Source organism: Trachypithecus francoisi, unplaced genomic scaffold (assembly GCF_009764315.1).
Source record: "Trachypithecus francoisi isolate TF-2019V2 unplaced genomic scaffold, Tfra_2.0 Lachesis_group5, whole genome shotgun sequence".
NCBI lineage: Eukaryota > Metazoa > Chordata > Mammalia > Primates > Cercopithecidae > Trachypithecus > Trachypithecus francoisi.
In genome coordinates, this window is record NW_022681470.1 from 139814075 (window position 1) to 139834388 (window position 20314).

A 20314-nucleotide genomic window follows, 5' to 3' on the forward strand; every position below is an offset into this window, starting at 1 on the left:
TGAACTCCCGACCTCAGGTGATCCACCTGCCTTGGCCTCCCAAAGTGCTGGGATTACAGGCGTGAGCCACCATGCCCCGCCATACCCAGCCGATTTTTGTATTTTTAGTAGCGATGGGGTTTCGTCATGTTGGCCAGGCTTGTCTCGAACTCCTGACCTCAAGTGATCCTCCCACTTTGGCCTTCCAAAGTGCTGGGATTACAGGTGTGAGCCACCGCACATGGCCTATTTTTATTTCTTTTTAGAAAGAGTCTTGGCCGGGCATGGCGGCTCACGCCTATAATCCCAGCACTTTGGGAGGCCAAGGCAGGCAGATCACCTGAGTTTGGAGTTTAAGACTAGCCTGGCCAACATAGAGAAATCCCGTGTTTACTAAAAATACAAAATTAGATGGGCATGGTGGAGCATGCCTGTAATCCCAGCTACTAGGGAAGCTGAGGCAGGAGAATAGCTTAAACCCGGGAGGTGGAGGTTGTGGTGAGCCGAAATCATGCCATTGCACTCCAGCCTGGACAACAAGAGCAAAACTTCTCAAAAAAAAAGAAAAAAGAAAAAGAAGGAGTCTCTCTCCATTGCCCAGGCTGGAGGGCGTGGTTCGATATTGGTTCACGGCAACCTCCGCCTCCCGGGTTCAAGGGATTGTCATGCCTCAGCCTCCCGAGTAGCTGGGATTACAGATGCCTGCCACCACACCTGGCTAATTTTTGTATTTTTAGTAGACATAGGGTTTCGCTATGTTGGCCAGGCTGGTCTCGAACTCCTGACCTCAGGGAATCTGCCTGTCTGGGTCTCTCAACGTGCTGGGATTACAGACGTGATCCACTGCACCCAGCAGAAATAGGGCCTTTAGAGAGAAAATTAAGGCCAGGCGCGGTGGCTAACGCCTATAATCCCAGCATGTTGGGAGGCCAAGGCAGGCAGATCACGAGGTGAGGAGTTCAAGACCAGCCTTGCCAACTTGGTGAAACCCCGTCTCTACTAGAAATACAAACATTAGCGGGGTGTGGTGGCACATGCCTCTAGTCCCAGCTACTCAGGAGGCTGAGGCAGGAGAATCACTGGAACCCAGAAGGCGGAGGTTGCCATTAGCTGAGATTGCACCACTGCACTCCAGCCTAGGCTACAGAGTGAGACTTCACCTTAAAAAAATAATTAAAAAAAAAAGAATTTAGTTTAAATGAGGTCATTAGGGTGGGCCCTAATCCAATAAGACTGATATCCTTAGAAGAAGAGATTGGGACATAGATACACACAGAGGAGGCCATGTGAGGACAGACGGAGAAGGTGCCACCACCTCAGAAGAAACCAACCCTGCTGACACTGTGATCTTGGACTTCCAGCCTCCAGAATTGAGAAAATAAATGTGTGCTGTTTAAGCCCCCCAGTCTGTGGTGTTTTGTTATGGCAATATGAGAGAAAGTAACTAATGTTAAGATGGGTTTCTTCATTTCTGTTTTCTGGCATAATTTCACAAAGCCCCTGACTCTGGGACATGTCTGCACAGCTCTATAGAATGAGGCTTTGAAGACAAAACACTATAGAGCACAGGGCACCCCATGTCTCTTGACCGAGTCACCATATTCCTTAAGTGAGTCTGGGCACAGTGGCTCATGCCTGTGATCCCAGCATTTTGGGAGACTAGGGCAAGAGTATCACCTTAGCCTGGGGAGGTTGAGGCTGCAGCGAGCTGTAATCGCGCCACTGCACTCCAGCCTGGGTGATAGAGCAAGACCCTGTCTCAAAAAAAAAAAAAAAAAAAAAAAAGGCATGCCAGGCGCGGAGGCTCAGGCCTGTAATCCCAGCACTTTGGGAGGCCAAGGCGGGTGGATCACCTGAAGTCGGGAGTTCGAGACCAGCCTGACCAATATGGAGAAACCCTGTCTCTACTAAAAACACAAAATTAGCTGGGCATGGTGGTGCACAACTGTAATCCCAGCTACTCGGGAGGCTGAGGTGGGAGAATTGCTTGAACCCCAGAGGCAGAGGTTGCAGTGAGCTGAGATTGCGCCACTGCACTTCAGCCTGGGTGACAGAGCAAGACTCCATCTCAAAAAAAAAAAAAAAAGGACCTGCCCTAAGCCTTTTCCTACACATAAAATAACATCTAATGGGGTTAGGGTATTACGCTTCTGTAATCTGTAACCAGATGTACTCTTGCACTCAAACCTTGATGTGGCCGGGCATGGTGGCTCACACCTGCGTAATCCCAGCACTTTGCTCACTGCAGCCTCCACCCCCAGACTCCAGGGATTCTCCTGCCTCAGCCTCCTGAGTAGCTGGGATTACAGACACGTGCCATCATGCTCAGCTAATTTTTGTATTTTTAATAGAGATGAGTTTTCACCATGTTTGCCAGGCTGGTCTTGAACTCCTGACCTCAGGGCATCTGCCCACCTTGGCCTCCCAAAGTGCTGAGATTACAGATGTGAGCCACTGTGCCCAGCCTCTTTCTTTTTCAGAGACAGGGTTTTTGCTCTGTCACCCAGGCCAGAGTGTAATGGTACAATCATAGCTCACTGCAGCCTTACCTCCTGGGCTCAGGCAATCCTCCCACCTCAGCCTCCCAGGTAGCTGGGACTACAGGCGTGCATTACCACACCCAGCAATTTTTTGTGTGTAGTGATAGGGTCTCAATGACGTTGACTAGTCTGGTCTTGAACTCCTGGGCTCAAGAAACTCTTCTGCCTTGGCCTCCCAAAGTACCGGGATTATAGGCATGAGCCACAGTGCCCAGCCAAGAAATATATTTATATGTTAATCTCACATATTACATAAATGCATGTTACATATTAATTCATGTCCAAATATACTCTTTCCTTTCTTGGTGCCTTCTTTCCAAAGCATTCCTCATTAACAGGTTCTGATTCTTTCTTTCCAGGAAATGATTTGCATATATCTGCATATCTATGTGCTATTAAAGATTTACACAAATTGGTTCCTATAATATATGCCATTTTATATATTGCTTCCTCTTTTTTTTTTTTTTTTTTTTGAGATGAAGTCTCGCTGTGTCGCCCAGGCTGGAGTGCAGTGGTGATTCACCTGCCTCAACCTCCCGAGTAGCTGGGATTACAGGCGCCCACCACCACGGCCAGATATATATATATATTTTTTGTATTTTTAGTAGAGACGGCATCTCACCATGTTGGCCAGGGGCTGGTCTTGAACTCCTGACCTCCGGTGATCCACCTGCCTCGGCCTCCCAAAGTGCTGGGATTACAGGAGTGAGCCACTGTGCACGGTCTTTGTTTCCTCTTTTTATCCTGAAGTTTGTTTTTTACATGAGCACAAATGTATCTACCTCCTTAAAGACCAAATAGTAAGTTATGGATTACAGTATAGCATAACTTCATCTATTTAACTAGTCCCTATGGATGGTGGATGAGTGTTTCCAGTTTTTGCTATCATAAACAATACTGCACAGACAATTTACTCACATCTTTGCATATATTTACAAGTTTATTCGCAGCAGGAATTATTAGCTGGTTCAAAGGAAAATTCATACATACTTTTTTTTTTTCTTTTTTTGAGACAGAGTCTTGCTCTGTCACCCAGGCTGGAGTGCAGTGGGGCAATCTTGGCTTACTGCAACCTCTGTCTCCCAGGTTCAAGTGATCCTTCTGATTCAGCCTCCCAAGTAGTTGGGATCCCAGGCGCGCACCACTGCCATGCCCAGTGAATTTTTGTGTTTTTAGTACAGATGAGGTTTCACCATGCTTTCCAGGTTGGTCTCAAACGCCTGACCTCAGGTGATCCACCCACCTCAGCCTCCTGAAGTGCTGGGATTACAGGCGTGAGCCACAATGCCTGGCCTGTTTCCCTATAACATCTTTACTACCCCTGGGTGATATTGAATTTTTAAAGCTTTGCCCAATCTGCTAGGTTGTTTGGATTTTGTGTTGCTCAGAGTACATTTGAGTAAGCTTGTACAAATGTTTATCAGCCCTTCGGACCAGCTTCATATTTTCACCCATATAGCCAGGACACCCTCCTGAAAAACCGCCGCAAACCGCAGCGGTGTGCCTCTCTTTCCGGCTCTCCCATTAATGTTTTCCCTTCCACTTGGCTCTCTACAGGCTTCTAGAATAATTTTTTCCACAAGAGAAGCTGGTGATATTCCAAATCTTTGAGTGGCCTCCTCACTCACACCTCAGAGGATAAACAGCATAAACTTTGTTTTTCCTGTCTTCTTATTTATTTATTTTTCTCAGGCCATTCTCCCTTACAAGTTTTGTTTTGTTTTGTGTGTGTGTCTGTGTGTGTGTGTGTGTGTCTGTGTTTTCGAGATAGAGTCTTGCTCAGTTGCCTAGGCTGAAGTGCAGGGGTGTGATCATGGCTCAACCTCCTGGACTGAAGCTATTCTCCCACCTCAGCCTCCTGAGTATCTGGGATTACAGGCACACAGAATTATGCCCAGCTAATTTTTTTAAAGTTTTTTTTTTTTTTTTTTTTTTAGGGGCCAGGCTCACAACTGTAATCCCAGCACCTTGGGAGGCCGAGGCGGGCCCCTGTCTCTACTATCTCTACTAAAAATACAAAAATTAGCATGACATGGTGGTCGTAATCTGTAATCCCAGCTATTCGGGAGGCTGAGGCAGGAGAATCTCTAGAACCCAGGAGGCAGAGGTTGCAGTGATCCGAGAATGCGCCACTGAACTCCAGACTGGGCGACAGAGTGAGACTGCATCCAAAAAAAAAAAAAATGTGTTTTATAGAGATGGGGGTCTCACTATGTGTTGCCCAGGCTGGTCGAACTCCAAGGCTCAAGTGATCCTTCTGCCTCAGTCTTCCAAAGTACTGGGATTACAGGCGCGGGCCACAACACCCAACTAATTTTTGTATTTTTAGTAAAGACGGGTTTCACCATGTTGCCCAGGCTGGTCTTGAACCCCTGACCTCAAGAGATCTGCCCGCCTTGGCCTCTCAAAGTGCTGGGATTACAGGTGTGAGCCACTGCATCCGGCATTGTCAAACTTTTTTTGTTCATTATCACCCTCCTTAGGAGAAAACCCGAATGATTCTAAAATCGAATTTACATCAACTAAATTAATTTCAATTTAATTACATTTAATAGCTCCCTAAAGGCAGAAACTAAATACTTAGGAATAAGATGTCTGATACAGCTGGCTTTAGAAGACCACAATATCTAAGATTTTTTTCCTCCCTGAAAACCAGTTTTTTCCCCTGGGGAGTCATCATGAATCACTCCAACTGAGGACGGTTGTGCTTAGAGCAAGGAGCTGAGACATAAACAAGTAAATGCACAAAATTATACCGGAAAGCCAAGAACGCTACAAAGAAAAGAAGAGGGAGTGGCTGAGGAGGGGGGCGACTTGGCATCTGAATCACTGGGATCGGGAAAGAAGACAAGGAACAGTTTAAGCAAAAGGATTGTTTTCCCTGAGCTTTGGTTTCTTTTTTCTTTTTTTTTTTCTGTTTTAGCGACAGGGGTTCTCACTATGTTGCCCAGGCTGGTCTCAAACTCCTGGCCTCAAGCAATCCCCACAACTCAGTCTCCCACAGTGCAGGATTACAGGCATGCGCCACCGGACCCAGTCTGAGGCTCAGTTTCTTCAGCTGTAAAATGGAAGTAATATCCTCCTCACCGTGCTTCATATACAATAAGCAATCAATAAGTGAGCCTTGTTATGATTATTATTATTTATTTTAATTTTACTTATTTTTCTGAGACAGAGTCTCACTCTGCAGCCCAGGCTAGAGTGCAGTGGTGTGATTTCGGCTCACTGCAGCCTGCGCCTCCTAGGTTCAAGCGATTCTCCCGCCTCAGCCTCCCGAGTCGCTGGGATTACAGGTGCCCACCATCACGCCTGGCTAATTTTTTTTTTTTTTTTTTTTGAGACGGTGTCTCATTCTGTCGCCAGGGTGGAGTGCAGTGGCGCAATCTCAGCTCACTGCAACCTCCACCTCCCGGGTTCAAGCGATTCTCCCGCCTCAGCCTCCAGCCTGTAGCTAGGACTACAGACGCGCACTACCACGCCCAGCTAATTTTTGTATTTTTAGTAGTGACGGGGTTTCGCCACGTTGGCCAAGCTGGTCTCGAACTCCTTACCTCAGGTGATCCGCCCACCTCGATCTCCCAAAGTGAGGGGATTACAGGTTTGAGCCACCGCGCCCGGCCTATTTTAATTTTAAAGGTTAATAGGACCAGCCCTGAAATCAGCCTCTGCCCCGCCAGCCCTGCTCTGGTACCAGCAGCGTTCAGCAGCACACACAGCCGCGTGCGCCTCCACCTCCGTCCGCAGGTGTCGTTATGAGTGCCGCGGCTGGGCCTCTCTAGCGGCGACGGCGGCACCGGAAGTCTCGTTTTCCACCCACTTCCGCCCTCTGGCCGGGCTTGGGTTGCGTGGAGAATACTTTTTGCGATGCCTACTGGAGACTTTGAGTGAGTCCGGGATCGCGGAAGGGGGCACGGGAAGCGGTTGGGGTGCTCTGGGAAGTATTATGGGGCCTGGGTGTGCCGAGGCTGCGGGGACCGGGCCTTGCTGACTTAATATTCGCTTCCCACACATTTGTTTCCGCAGTTCGAAGCCCAGTTGGGCCGACCAGGTGGAGGAGGAGGGGGAGGATGGTGAGTGTACCCGGTCGCCCGGGGTAATCGCGGCAGGCCCGAGCCGGGCGACTGCCGCCTGCTTCCATCTCCCAGTCTGGCACCGTGTCCCCCGTCACGACCAGCCCCTGCCCCGCGCCATCCTCCTTGGGAGCCGCCTGTTGCCAACTCCAGGTGTTCCCGGGCGGGTCCCTGTTCCTCCCATGCTACTGCCGAAGTCCTCCCAGCTGTTGCCCTACTCCAGGGAGAAAGTTGTAATCTCCCGTCTCCTGTTTCTCTACTGGCGCCTGGTTGGCTTCATGGCCTGGCACCCACCTTCCTACGAGGGATCCCCCATCCTTGCCACTCCGAGTCCCCACAGGGCTATCCCAGTGCGCTGCCTGGTCAGCCCTCTGCCCTTGGCCTGCCTTTCTCAGCTCTTGCTGTAGGCGTCATCCCAAAGGCCCTTCCATCGCAGCTGGGGAGCTCCTGCCCTGGAGCTGACCCCTCCTCCCCACGCTGCCTCTTGCAGACAAATGTGTCACCAGCGAGCTCCTCAAGGGGATCCCTCTGGCCACTGGCGACACCAGCCCAGAGCCAGAGCTACTGCCGGGAGGTGAGTGAGGACTGCCACTCCGTGTCCGGGCTGCCTCTGCCTCCAGCCCTGCCGCTCCTGATCCCCATGACCCAGGGCTCAGTCCTTCTGTTTTTCCCCTTCTCCCAGCTCCACTGCCACCTCCCAAGGAGGTCATCAACGGAAACATAAAGACAGTGACAGAGTACAAGATAGATGAGGATGGCAAGAAGTTCAAGGTGAGGGTAGGGGGGCAGGGAGTGGGGCCCCTTGTGCTTGGGGGCCCTTAGACCAGAAGGCGGCAGGGTATGCTAAGGGGATTGGTAAAGGAGATCCCCTAGTCCCAGAAGCCTGACCCTTCTCCCCTGCTATCCTCAGATTGTCCGCACCTTCAGGATTGAGACCCGGAAGGCTTCAAAGGCTGTTGCAAGGAGGAAGGTGAGGCGCTCCTTCCCCAGGGCTAACCCAGAGGAATTGGGAAACCGTGCTCCAGGACCTTTGTGTTTAGAGATGGGGCTTAACTCTTTTTTTTGTTTGTTTTTTTTGAGACAGAGTGTCGCTCTGTCCCCCAGGCTGTAGTGCAGTGGCACGATCTCAACTCACTGCAACCTCCACCTCCTGGGTTCAAGTGATTCTCCTGCCTCAGCCTCCCGAGTAACTAGGGTTACAGGCATACGCCACCACGCCCAGCTAATTTTTGTACTTTTAGTAGAGACGGGGTTTTGCTATGTTGGCCAGGCTCATCTCGAACTCCTGACCTCACGTGATCCACCTGCCTCGGCCTCCCAAAGCGTTGGGATTACAGGCGTGAGCCATCGCACCCAGCCGGGCTTAACTCTTTGTACCTATTTTGTTGAAGGTGAACTGAGGCCTAGAGTGCTTGCACTCTCTTGGGACTCTGGAAAGTCCAGGGCATAGGAGTCGATGATAAATAGCGATTAAATAAATGATGATAAATATTTAATAAAAGTTTGATGATATCAAATTATATTAATAAATATCAAATAAATTCGATTATAAATATCGAGTGAAAGTTAGATGCTTTTAAGTTTTTTAAAGACACAGGGTCCAGTTCTGTTGCCCAGGTTGGAGTGCAGTGGCACGATCATAGCTTAGTGCAGCCTTGAACTCCCAGGCTCAAGCCATCCTCCCACCCTACCCTCCTGAGTAGCTGGGATTACAGGTGTGCACTGCCACAGCCAGCTAATTTTAATTGTTTGTAGAGATGGGGTTTCACTATGTTGCCCAGGCTGGTCTCCAGCTCCTGGGCTTAAGAGATCCTCCCACCTTTGCCTCTCAAAGTGCTGGGATTACAGGAGGGCGCCACCGGGCCCAGCCGGGGTTAGATTCTTGTTCCTCTTGGCCTGTCAGCCTGGAGGAACAGAGGCAGGAGGTGGTCGCAGCAGTTAGAAGCGTTAGCAATAAATACACGTAGAACAGCTTGCTGTGCGCTTAATTATAACATACCCCATGCCAAACACTTTGCAGGAAGTGTTTCTCTGATTCAGTCTCCTTAGGAGCCCAGGGAGGCAGGAAGCTTTTGTGGTTCCCGTTTTATAAGGGAGGAAGGGAGGAAGCTGAGGCTCAGGATTTCTAGCTCAAGGGCCCGGAGGTCTGGGTGGACCCCTACACATCCCTGAGTATCACGCTGTGGTGGGAGCTGGTCCGCCAGCCTGCACAGGCTCCAGGCTGTGTACCTGTCACCTGGAGCTTGGGCCTGGCGTGTACTCAGGAAATGGGAACTGTCGCCAGGACTATTTGGGGAGTGGTTAAGGAGGATGAAAATGGGGTTCGAGACCCAGGCACTCTAGGGATGGCTGCTGTAGGTCTAGGGTACCCCCTGTGGAACCCTGCCTGCCCCTGCCCTCAACTGTCCCCCATCCCTCCCTGAGCCCAGAACTGGAAGAAGTTCGGGAACTCAGAGTTTGACCCCCCGGGACCCAATGTGGCCACCACCACCGTCAGCGATGATGTCTCTATGACGTTCATCACCAGCAAAGAGGTAAGCGGGGCAATCAGGTGGTGCTAACATCCTGGGGTGGGGGCAAGGGGGGTGCCTCAGCCACCTCTGAGCTCCCCATAACCCGCCCCTGTCAGGACCTGAACTGCCAGGAGGAGGAGGACCCCATGAACAAACTCAAGGGCCAGAAGATCGTGTCTTGCCGCATCTGCAAGGGTGACCACTGGACCACCCGCTGCCCCTACAAGGACACGCTGGGTCCTATGCAGAAGGAGCTGGCTGAGCAGCTGGGCCTGTCTACCGGCGAGAAGGAGAAGCTGCCGGGAGGTGCGGGGCTGGGGATGCTGGCTGCCATTGCGGGGGCGGGGGGTCCTGCTGTCAGTGCACGGGTTCTGTCCCCACTGCTGCCTTTGTGCTGTCATCTCCCATACGACAGCATGGCAGGTTTGACGGCGCCCGACTCTCCTCAGGGCGTCTATGCCTTCCTAATTTGCTGCACCTCCTGTGGTTGGGAGACGAGCATCTCTCATATATGTGTGACTTGGCAGCTGTGACTCTGCTGGTGGCCCTGTGACTGTCCTGAGGGGAGCTGCTGTCTGTCGGCCCCAGGGTGCTGACCACCCCCCCTTGTGTGTATGCACTGTGTAGTGTCTCTGTTGCATGCCTGTGGCTGTACCGTCCGAATCTTTTGGTGGGATTGCTGGTGGTGAGTGTGAGTGGAGACGTGCATTTGTCGCCTACCATGCAAGGGAAACCTGGGCACTGTTCCTGTCATGTGTCCCATGCCTGCTGTCGCTGTGGATGTGAGGCTGCCATTCCCGTCGCCCGCCCCCCCCAACCCGCCCTCTGTGGGGTGGGGTCAGGGCTCCCTCTTCCTCTGCCAATGTCACCGGCCAGGAGCTCAAATGGTGTCAGCTTCCTAGGTGTCACCTTGGTGTCCTCATGGCCAACCGGCTGCCTGTGGCTTGGCACACGGTGCCTGCGCTGGGTCAGCACTGAAGCCTGAGCTTCCTGGGGCGGCTGTGTCCCCATTCCCGCGCCAGGGTGAGGTTGAACTCAGTCGACTGTCTTTTGGTCCCCAGAGCTGGAGCCGGTGCAGGCCACGCAGAACAAGACAGGGAAGTACGTGCCACCAAGCCTGCGCGACGGGGCCAGCCGCCGCGGGGAGTCCATGCAGCCCAACCGCAGAGGTGAGGGGCACCCTGATGCCAGGCTGGTGGGTGGGCATCTCTCGGCACCTCGTAATTATCCCTGAAGCGTGCACACAAGGGCCGGGCAGCAGCCTCCCCTTCACAGCCACCTCCCCTCTCCCGCACAGCTGACGACAACGCCACCATCCGTGTCACCAACTTGTCAGAGGACACACGTGAGACCGACCTGCAGGAGCTCTTCCGGCCTTTTGGCTCCATTTCCCGCATCTACCTGGCTAAGGACAAGACCACCGGCCAGTCCAAGGTGGGCAGGCAGGCGGGTGCGGCGGGGCTGTGTGAGGGTCACCTGTCCTGGGGTCGCCTGTCCTAGTTTGTGCCCCTGACCCCACCCCGCCCCTGCACAGGGCTTCGCCTTCATCAGCTTCCACCGCCGCGAGGATGCCGCGCGTGCCATCGCCGGCGTGTCCGGCTTCGGCTATGACCACCTCATTCTCAATGTCGAGTGGGCCAAGTAAGACTCCACCCCCGCCCCACCCCTCCCCGCCCCAGCCCCTGCTCCCCACCTCGTCCCAGCACCTCCATGGAGCCTTGGGCCAACAGTAGCCCTGTGCCAATTTAACAGTCCCCCAGCTGGTTTTGAGGGGACAGTCCTTTATTGTCTTTTTCCAAAACCTGGCAGAAGGGCAGAGGAGTGGCAGCTCTTGTGCCTGGGGTTCCTGCCAGTCCGTGGGCCAGGCCTTGAGGCTGGCCATCTGGCTCGGTGCCCACTTTGTCCTCACATTACCCCGTCCTTCTCTGCCCCCACCCTGCCGCAAGGCGCCACTTGGGTCTCTGGGGTCTTGGGGCGCCCCTGGAGGTCTCATACCCTGCCACCCACCCTCCCTTACCCCAGGCCATCCACCAACTAAGCCAGCTGCCACCGCGTGCTCGGCCCAGGACCCTTGGCGACAGAAGGCAGCCTCTGAGAGCGCGGGCTCCAAGGGCAATAAAAAAGCTCCACTCTCTCTACCCAGTCCTGTTTGTTCTCGCGTCTCCAGTCCTGTGGCGGGGGCCAGCGCCTCCCCTCCCCTGGGCATGGTTTGGTCCCTGACCCTGCAGGGAGCCCTGTGGCCAGCGCTTTTGGGTGGGAAAGGCAACTGCTCCTGCCTGGGCTGCAGCTGGGCCTGACCTGGCTGCAACCACAGGTGTTGCTTTTTGGGGAAAGGGGCGTGTTAGGGCTGGGGTCCTGCCCTCAGGGTTCTCCAGCAACACCTGGGGTGAGGCGGCGGCTTCAGCTAGGCTATGTCACGAGCTCAGCTCATGGGACTGGGGCTCCGACGGTTTAGGGGCGGCTGTGGCATTGAGGCGCAGGGCTTGGCCAGTGCTCTTGGCATCCTCTGGGTTCCAGCTGTCCTTGTAGCCAGGGAAGTGTCGGCGGCAGCAACCCAGGGTGGGCACCGCGGCCATGTAGAGCAGTGGGTGGACACAGAAGGCCAGGGGCATGAGGCCCCGCATCACCTGGTAGCCTATGTAGGGTCCCAGCTCCAGGGCTGCTGTGGCCTGGGCCACATCTGCAAAGCTCGGGCAGCGGGTGCTCCAGCGCCGCCGAGCATCCACGTTGAGCACACGCATAACGTGGTAGGGCACGTAGGAGCTGGCGTAGAGGGCCACGCCACTGGCCACCAGCGCCGCCACGCGCAGCTTCTCGGCCACAGTCATGCTCGGGCTGCGTAGCACGGCCCGCCCGAGGGCGCCATAGGCTGCCAGTGTGAACAGCAGCAGCAGGCCGCAGCCCAGCCCCGCCAGCGCCAGGCTGTATGCTCTGTAGGCCTCCAGCCTGTGGCCTGCTGTCCCCAGACACCTGATGCAGGCCTCAGGCTTGGCCACGCTGCAGTTGCCCATCCCCTGCTGTGGCCTCTTCAGGTGGGAGAAGCTGAGTGTGGGCATGGCCAGCAGGGTGGCCAGGACCCAGCCGGCGGCGCTCACGGCCCAGGCGTGCTTGGGCCGCAGGTGGCTGCGGGTGAAGAAGGGGTGCACAATGCCCACGTAGCGGGTGAGGCTGATGCAGGTGACGAAGATGACGCTGCCCAGCAGGTTGCAGGTGAAAAGGAAGCGCTCCAGGCGGCATGCGGCCTCCCCATAGCGCCAGTGCTTGGGGGGATAGAGGTAGGCGGCCAGTGGGGGCAGCGTCAGGGCACAGAGCAGGTCACTGACTGCCAGCTGGACTGAGAAGACCACAGCGGGGTACCATGGGCGCTGCTCCCGGGTGCTGAAGCGGTACAAGGCCAGGCCATTACTGGTCACGGCCACCAGGAACTCAACCGCCAGTATGGGCCACAGGAAGTCTTCCTGGAACCCACTGAGGATGTGCTCGGCAGCTGCCGAGAAGTTGGCAGGGCAGGACTTGGCATCTGTGGGCAGAAGGTGTCACCAGCTGAGCCCTATTCTCCCACAAGGCGGCTCCTGCTGCCCCCAGAGCCCACGTCTGCCATGGCATGGATTCCTTGACACAAGTTCTTTCCCCTCCCTGGAAGGAGACCGGGCTCCACTCCTTCATATGGACAGGATTGGGCTCAGAGCCAGGGTTCTGCATTGGGCCCTGATGGACCGCTGAGGCGGGCCAGGCAGTCTTGGAGCTCAGGGTCCACTGGTAACACGGGCAGTGGCCACCCTGCTCCCCCACCACAACTGCCTGTGGGAGTCCCTGGCCTCACCAGAGGCCTCCTCCTCAAAGTCCAGCCCCCACAAGGCCTGCTGGCTCCGCTTCTGACCTGTGCCATCTGAGGCCCCACTGGGGTCCAGCCCGGCATCCTGCCCTGACCTCCGCACTAGCCGCCGCCCACAGATTTTTCTCCCTGTGGCCACCAGAGGGCACCAGCGAGCGCTGGAGTCCTGTCCCCATCCATCCGCTTCCAGGTGCTCACGCTTGGCCATAGAGTTGCCGCCAAAAACCCAGACTCACCCCACAAGGTCTCATAAAAGCACTCCCGCCCGCCATACCCCCCAGTGCCACCCTCTGTGCTCCACGATTCACTCCCTCGCGGCAGTCCACCTTGGCTTCCCGGCTGCTTTTGCAGTCTTGTGCCTTGGGACCTTCGTACCCAGACATTCTTTTTTTTTTTGAGGCAAGAGTCTCGCTCTCCATCACCCAGGCTGGAGTGCAATGATGCGATCTCAGCTCACTGCAACCTCTGCCTCCCCGGTTTAAGTGATTCTCCTGCTTCAGCCTCCTGAGTAGCTGGGACTACAGGCGCCCACCACCACGCCTGGTTTAATTTTAAATTTTGTATTTTTAGTAGAGATGGGGTTTCCCCATGTTGGCCAGGAAGTCTCGAACTCCTGACCTCAGATCTGCCCGCCTCAGGCTCCCAAAGTGCTGGGATTACAGGCATGAGCCACCGCGCCCGGCCCCACCCAGACTTTCTTGAGGCTCCTTTCCCCACGTCTGTGGTCTTGCCTGTGAGAGGGCCCAAGGCCACCCTAACTACTATGTGCCCTCCACTCTCCCTTCCCTGCGGTATTTTCCCCCATACCCTGTGCCTCACCTGATGATGGTGAGAAAAATATCCCTCTTTCAGGAGAATGGGGGGGCCTGCTTACTACTGGTGCCAGTGCTCACCGCAGTGCCCAAGGCCCAGCAGCACAGGAGCACTCGCTCCTTGTATACCCCACTCCTGCCACCGCAGGCCGGGACAGGCTCCTCTGGAGGACTCCCAACGCCAGCCTGCTCAGGGAGGAAGTGTCGTCTAGACTGGCTTTTTTTTGGAGACAGGATTTCACTGTCACCGAGGCTGAGGTGCAATCACAGCTCAGTGCAGTCTCGGACCTCCTGGGGTCAAGTGATCCTCCTGCCTCAGCCTCCCCAGTAGTTGGAATCACAGGCTCGCGCCACCAGGTTTGAGACAGTTTTGCTCGTTGCCCAAGCTGGAGGGCAACCTCCACCTCCTGGGTTTTAAGTGATTCTTCTGTCTCAGCCTCCCGAGTACTGGGATTGCAAGCATGTGCCACCAGGTCTGGCTAATTTCGTATTTTTAGTAGCGATGGGGTTTCTGGTTAGTCAGGGTGTCCTCAAACTCCTGACCTCACGTTCTGCCTGCCTCAACCTCCCAAAGTGCTGGGATTACAGGCATGAGCCACTGCACCCAGCCCCAGACCTAGGTTTTACCAATACCCATGCCCCACCACCCCCACCTCCTGACAATCTGCAGGGCTAACCACAGACCCGCAGAGAAAGCCAACATGCCTTCTCCTTACCTGAGACGTTGGCTGCCATGCTCCCGTGCCGAGCCTCAGCCTGTGTCTGCTACGCAGTTCCGCAGCTCCACCCCCAGTCACTGGTGGTTTAGCAGGCCCTGCCCCAGCCCCACCCCCAGTTCCTGGCCCAGCCAGCAGAGCATGCCAGGGTGCCTTTCCACCCACGTTTCCTTCCTCATTGTGCACAGCCCTCTTGAGGTTCAAGCTCATCTGCTTAAAGCGTGACCTGTCTGCTTGCAGGGCTCTTGGTGGGACTGTGGGGAGGGGCCTCATGGCCACTGCTGCCACCAATGAAACCAACCCCACGCAGGGTAGGGGAGAGACCCAGCTTCCAGGAAGAAACCAGGTGGGAGGGACTGCCGGGGTCACCTGCCCAGGCGACTCTGGGTTGCTTTGCAGGGCTCCAGGATCCCCCATCCCAAACGCCAACGTGGACCCCTGGCAAGTTCAGTTTATTGGAGTGGAAGGGTGGGGGACACAACTCCTTTATGAAAGGAAACCGAGGGCCATGTCTCTCAGGCCCCAATCTGGGGCGTTCAATTCATCCACTGCTCCGGTGCGGCTTGGGCTCAGGCCACTCTCTTCCGTGAGCGGCCCCGGTCCCGGCCTCGCCCACCATCCCGGGAAGCCCCTCTGGGCCCCCGCCTGGTCTGGGACCCCTGAGGCTTGTCCTTGGGCTTGGGAAACTTCCGGTCACAAAGACGACCCCTGCCTCGATCCGTTTCCCACCGCTTCCAGCCTGGAGACTTGGCAGGCCGTTTCCGCTTGGCCTCGGGGAAAAGGTCTGTGGGGAGAGACAGTGTCAGGGTTCCCAGGGACAAGGACAGGCTCTGGGTGACCCGCTGCAGACCCCACTCCATACCTTCACTAGGCGCCTCGCCGACCGCCTGGCAGAAATACTCGATGTCATCATCTTCCTGGTCATCGTCCTCCTCAGCCAACCCCAGGCTCGCCGTCCTCGAAGGGATCCCAGAGGCCTCTTCATCACCATCCGCGACCCGTGCCTTCTTCATGCCCTCCAGGCTCTTCTTCCTGGAGGAGGGGGTGGAGGTCAACGTAGCTGCCCATCCCAGGGATCCCGCGGCCCCGCCGTGCCCAGCCCTGCCCGGACCTGTGGGCCTCCCGCTGCTCCTGCTTGCGCTGCACGTTCTGGGCCTGCTGGGCCTGCCTCTGTGCCTTCAGCTGCAGTTTCTTCTCCTTGGCTTCCAGGATGGCCTGCAGCTCCTCCTCCGTCTTGCGCACTGAGTCAGGAGACGCGGGTCGCCAAGGTCCGGATGCAGTCCAGCACCCATGACCCCGCACCCCCGCGGGCCCCGGACTCACCAAAACTGTGGAACATCACTTTGCCCTCCCCGACGCCCTCCTGGACCTTGATGAGCTGCAGTGTCATCCGCGGGCCGATCTAGGGGGATGAGGGAGAAGTGTCAGCCCATTGTTGGGACTGGGGGAACCCAGGGGTCCCCTACCCCGGGCCTCACCTCAGTGAGCCGTACTGCACTCTGCTGGGCTCGCATGTTGCCACGGCCAGCAACAGCCTGAGGCAGCTCTGTGATGTTGTGGTCGCCATCAGGCTCTGCCTCACTCTCCGACAGCCCTGCGCCCCTGTGTGTAGGACATACAGGGCTCAGTGGGGGAGCTCAGGCTTCCGGGCCTGTTCTGGGGTCCCTGGGCAGCAGTGGCCTTCCGCCCTGTACCCTCCTCACGTGGCCAGCAGCTCGCTGATGTCCTGTAGGCGGCTCATGTTGGGGAACTTTTCCTGGAGAAGCTTCTTCATCCCACGACTGGCGCCCACAGGAACGACTTTGATGCTACTGCAGAAGCATGAGTGGACGGTAGGGGGATGGTCAGGGGACACGAGGCTGACAGTCCCCACCCGCCCTTCCCACAGTGCATCAGGGCATTTACTTTGAGACAACAATCACAGAGTCTCAGCAGGAGTGCTGTCATCAGCCGCACGCGGGGGCCCCCACCCTGCACCCCCTCGTCCCCCATTCCGCTGGGACACTCACTAGTGGCGGAAGTCCAGCTCCTGGGAGTCAGGGTTGTAGTCAATGAGCAGGCAGCGCTTGATGGTGTTCAGGTTCACCTGGAAGGTGAGGAAGAGAGCGTGCTCCATAGGCTCACGGCAAAGTCTGGGGAAGTGGGGGCTTTGGGTGATGCACGCACTGTTCATGGACTGTGGCACCGGCTAGAAATGCTGCCTCCAGCTCGCACCTGCAGTTTCAGCTACTCCAGAGGCTGAAGTGGGGGGACTGCCTGAGCCCAGGAGTTCAAAACCAGCCTGGGCAACATAGAGAGTCTCCATGTCTACAAAAAGTAGATGGAAAAATGTGCTGGACATGGTGGCTCATGCCTATAGTCTCAGCTACTTGGGAGGCGGAGGCTGCAGGATTGCCTGCGCCCAGGAGTTCAAGATCAACGTAGGGAGACGTGTCTCTTAAAAAAAAAGGAAAGAACGTGCAGGTTTGAACATAAAGTATAATAATTAAAAAAAAAAAAAAAAAGGAAAGAAGAAACCCTGGTCCCTGAGCCCGTATTAGACTCTCTGATGACTGGTATCTTTTTTTTTTTTTTTTTTTTTGAGACAGAGTCTCGCTCTGTCACCCAGGCTGGAGTGCTGTGGCCGGATCTCAGCTCACTGCAAGCTCCGCCTCCCGGGTTTACACCCTTCTCCTGCCTCAGCCTCCCGGGTAGCTGGGACTACAGGCGCCGCCACCTCGCCTGGCTAGTTTTTAGTAGAGACAGGGTTTCACTGTGTTAGCCAGGATGGTCTCGATCTCCTGACCTCGTGATCCACCCGTCTCGGCCTCCCAAAGTGCTGGGATTACAGGCTTGAGCCACCGCGCCCGGCCTGATGACTGATATCTTACATAATTTCTAAGTCCCACCTGAGAGTCACTAGTGACAAGGATTAGGAGCTGGAACTCAGGAGTCAGACAAGTTTAAAAATCCAGTCCTACCCCCTGGAATCTAAAATCAGCATCTTGGCCAGCCTCAGTTTTGCTTTTTTTTTTTTTTTGAGACAGGGTCTCGCTTTGTCACCCAGGATGGAGTAGAGTGGCATGAACACAACTCACTGCAATCTCGACCTCCTGGGCTAAGGTGATCCTCCCACCTCAGCCTCCCCAGTAGCTGGTACTAAAGGCATGCATCACCACACTGGGCTTTTTAAAAATCTACTTTTTGTACCATGCGGTCTCACTATGTTGCACAAGCTTATCTCAAAGTCTTGGGCTCAAGTGATCCTCCCACCTCGCCCTCCCAAAGTACTGGGATTACAGGCCTGAGCCATAGCACTGGGCCTGCAGCTTCCCTCTGTAAAATGGGGCCATGAGAAGAGATGCTATGATCCTGCTCAGTCCAGCACTCAACACACACGGGGAATAGAGCTCCATCAGTATTTCTTTGCACCTGCTGGAAAAGGCGCAGCTCATGGGGTGGGGAGCGCTGGGGGCATCTCTGGACACTTTTGTCCAGCATCATCAGACACAGGAGTGGCATTTGCCCTCAGGACTCAGCAGACCCAGGAGCTCTCAGCCTCAGAACTGGGAGGACTGAGCAATCCATCTGAGGGCCTGTGGGACCTCTACCCGCTGCACCCACCCATACCTGCCACCTCGCCAGGCCAGACCCACCTTGTGCACGTTGATGGAGGGGAACAGGTTCTGGAACATGGTGGCCATCAGCTTCACATGCATGCCGTGGGGGCCAAAGCTGTTGAGTACCAGGAGGGGTGGGTGGGCAAACTGCTGCTCATGCATGCGGTGCCGGCGCAATGAGGAGACCACATCACGCACCAGCGAGTACTGTAGGGCAGAAGTGAGGAGGGGGTGACCACCAACCACACGTGGCTGGCGACACCCCCAAGTCCAGCTCTGACCCCACATGGCTTTGTACCACCTCCACCCCTCTCACCTTCTTGACCTGGAAGGTCAAGGTGGGGCCTCCTGGGAGGCGCATCAACTTCTGCAGGAGAAGAAAAGATCAGTGACGCTTGAGGGGTCTGGCAGAGGAGCCTGCGAGTAGGCACCTTTGCCCCATCTCTTCTTCAGAGCGTTTACTTTGAAGCCAGAAATCACAGCAGCTCAGAGGCACAAGTGTTCATCATAAGAGAAGGGGGAAGTGGGGGTCTGGGGGAGATGAAGGGTGAGGGCATCTACTCACAAAGTAGACACTGGTCTCTGTTTTGCTCAGGATCAGAAAGTGTGTGACCCCGAGGGGCCCAGCCACTGCCACACAGTCTTTCAGCGAGTTCTTCTTACGAACCTGGAAATGACAAAACGAAAAAGAGAAAACAGAGCTTATCCCTTATTGCGATGACTATAAGCTGACGGTGCATATCCTGTTATGGTCTGTCTTGTATCAGACCCTTTCACCAAGCCCAGAGAAGCAAAAGGATCTTAGCCTTTAGAGTCAATCAGACGCGGATTTGAGTTCTAACTCTTGTCTCTTGCTCACAGCGCATCTTCCCATTGACAAATGAGCGAACTGAGGCCCAGCAAGGTTAACTAACTTGCTTCAGGTACTGGGGAGAAAACAGTTTCCAAACCTGCTTTGCTGCCTCCAGATTCTAGCCTCTTTTTTTTTTTCGACACGGTGTCCTCCTGCCGCCCAGGCTGGAGTGAGGTGGCACGATCCTGATTCACTGCAGCCTTAATTTCCTGGGCTCAAGGAATCTTACCACCTCAGCCACCCGAGTAGCTGGAACTACAGGCACGCATCACCATATCCGACTAATTTTTCTATTTTTTGCAAAGACGGAGTTTCGCCATGCTGCCCAGGCTGATCTCGAATTCCTGGGCTCAAGTGATCCTCCTGCCTCAGCCTCCCAAAATACTGGGAATACAGGCATGAGCCACCACGCCCGGCTCCAGATTCCAGTCTTAACCGTCAGGCTTAGGCGACCAACTATCTCCCAAGCTGCGCGCCCTCACTCCAGCTCAGCAAAACCCTGAAAGGTAGAGATGATGCTCCCCATGAGGGTCACTTTTTCCAGCAGGGGAGACTGAGGCCTCCCACACTTTTATAGCGGGAGCCATTACTGCAGCCGCGAAGACGGGGCCTAGGGTGGGTGGAGGCGGGCTGGGGGTGGGGTACAGACCTGCAGACGGCTGGCAGTGAGCGGCTCCATGACCCGCCGCACGTCCAAGCTGAGCTGCCGGATGTTGCGACCCGTACAGCCCCGCGTGAACACGAACGAGTGCGGGTTCGCGGCATAGGCCTCGAGGTTGCGGAGCTGCGCCTGAGCGCGGGCGCGCTTCTGGTGCCGGGACTGCAGCGGCAAGAGACAAACCGTGAGCGCCGCGATCTCGGCTGGGAATACGCCTGCGCCCCCTGCCTCCCAAGCCTCCGAGCCTTACCCTCCCTGACCGTCCCATGCTGCAGTGTCCTCCACGAGGCCTCCTATGTCCGCCGCTTCCGGCGCTGCGCCGCTCACTTCCGGCGCCTGAGAGCCGGCACGGCCTGGGACGTCATCATGCGGGCCTGCGCACTAGGTGGCCTCCGGGAGCGGGGAGGGGCAATCAGGTGGAGCGGTTGCTATGGAGACACGGGCGCCTGTTTCCAGGGAGAAAGGGGCGTGGCTACGCGGCTCCGGGCTGCAGAGAAACTAATCCGCCGGTTCGAATCCCGCTTCGGCCCATTTCCGCCAGCTGGGCTAAAACCACTTTCTGCATTCCGAGGCTCCTCCCAAAGTAAGGATGATAACGTCCCCCGTGCTCACGAATTAGGAGCTATCATGTACGCATAATGTTGGGCGCTCTGGCGTCACGTACTTGGGGAGAAGCCACTGGAGGGAATGACTGTGGCAATCATTCATTTTTGTCCCGCAGCTCCTCTGGACCAGCTGT

At 55.6% G+C, this 20314-nt stretch overlaps 3 protein-coding genes and 2 non-coding genes across 5 annotated transcripts; 1 reads left to right on the forward strand and 4 right to left on the reverse strand.

Moving 5' to 3' along the window:
- Positions 1-6268: 6268 nt before the first annotated feature.
- Positions 6269-11240, forward strand: EIF3G (eukaryotic translation initiation factor 3 subunit G). The gene is made up of 11 exons (XM_033199488.1): positions 6269-6403; positions 6543-6589; positions 7080-7163; positions 7272-7360; positions 7500-7559; positions 9019-9123; positions 9219-9408; positions 10164-10271; positions 10400-10536; positions 10637-10743; positions 11125-11240. Exons 1-11 carry the CDS (start codon positions 6384-6386, stop codon positions 11138-11140), a joined length of 963 nt encoding a protein of 320 aa, XP_033055379.1. The 5' UTR covers positions 6269-6383; the 3' UTR covers positions 11141-11240.
- On the reverse strand, positions 10847-14667 carry P2RY11 (purinergic receptor P2Y11). Its single transcript, XM_033199487.1, has 2 exons — positions 14466-14667; positions 10847-12622 (listed from the first exon to the last, which is right to left on the reverse strand). Exons 1-2 carry the CDS (start codon positions 14482-14484, stop codon positions 11517-11519), a joined length of 1125 nt encoding a protein of 374 aa, XP_033055378.1. The 5' UTR covers positions 14485-14667; the 3' UTR covers positions 10847-11516.
- Positions 14668-14900: 233 nt separating this feature from the next.
- Positions 14901-19944, reverse strand: PPAN (peter pan homolog). Its single transcript, XM_033199484.1, has 12 exons — positions 19826-19944; positions 19567-19737; positions 18630-18731; positions 18381-18431; positions 18101-18271; positions 16475-16551; positions 16169-16276; positions 15944-16067; positions 15789-15867; positions 15577-15706; positions 15328-15497; positions 14901-15249 (listed from the first exon to the last, which is right to left on the reverse strand). Exons 1-12 carry the CDS (start codon positions 19841-19843, stop codon positions 15035-15037), a joined length of 1416 nt encoding a protein of 471 aa, XP_033055375.1. The 5' UTR covers positions 19844-19944; the 3' UTR covers positions 14901-15034.
- LOC117077080 lies at positions 16348-16425 on the reverse strand. Its single transcript, XR_004434666.1, has one exon. It is a non-coding gene; the product is annotated as a small nucleolar RNA U105B (small nucleolar RNA).
- LOC117077068 lies at positions 18501-18585 on the reverse strand. The gene has a single exon (XR_004434653.1). It is a non-coding gene; the product is annotated as a small nucleolar RNA SNORD105 (small nucleolar RNA).
- Positions 19945-20314: the final 370 nt, after the last annotated feature.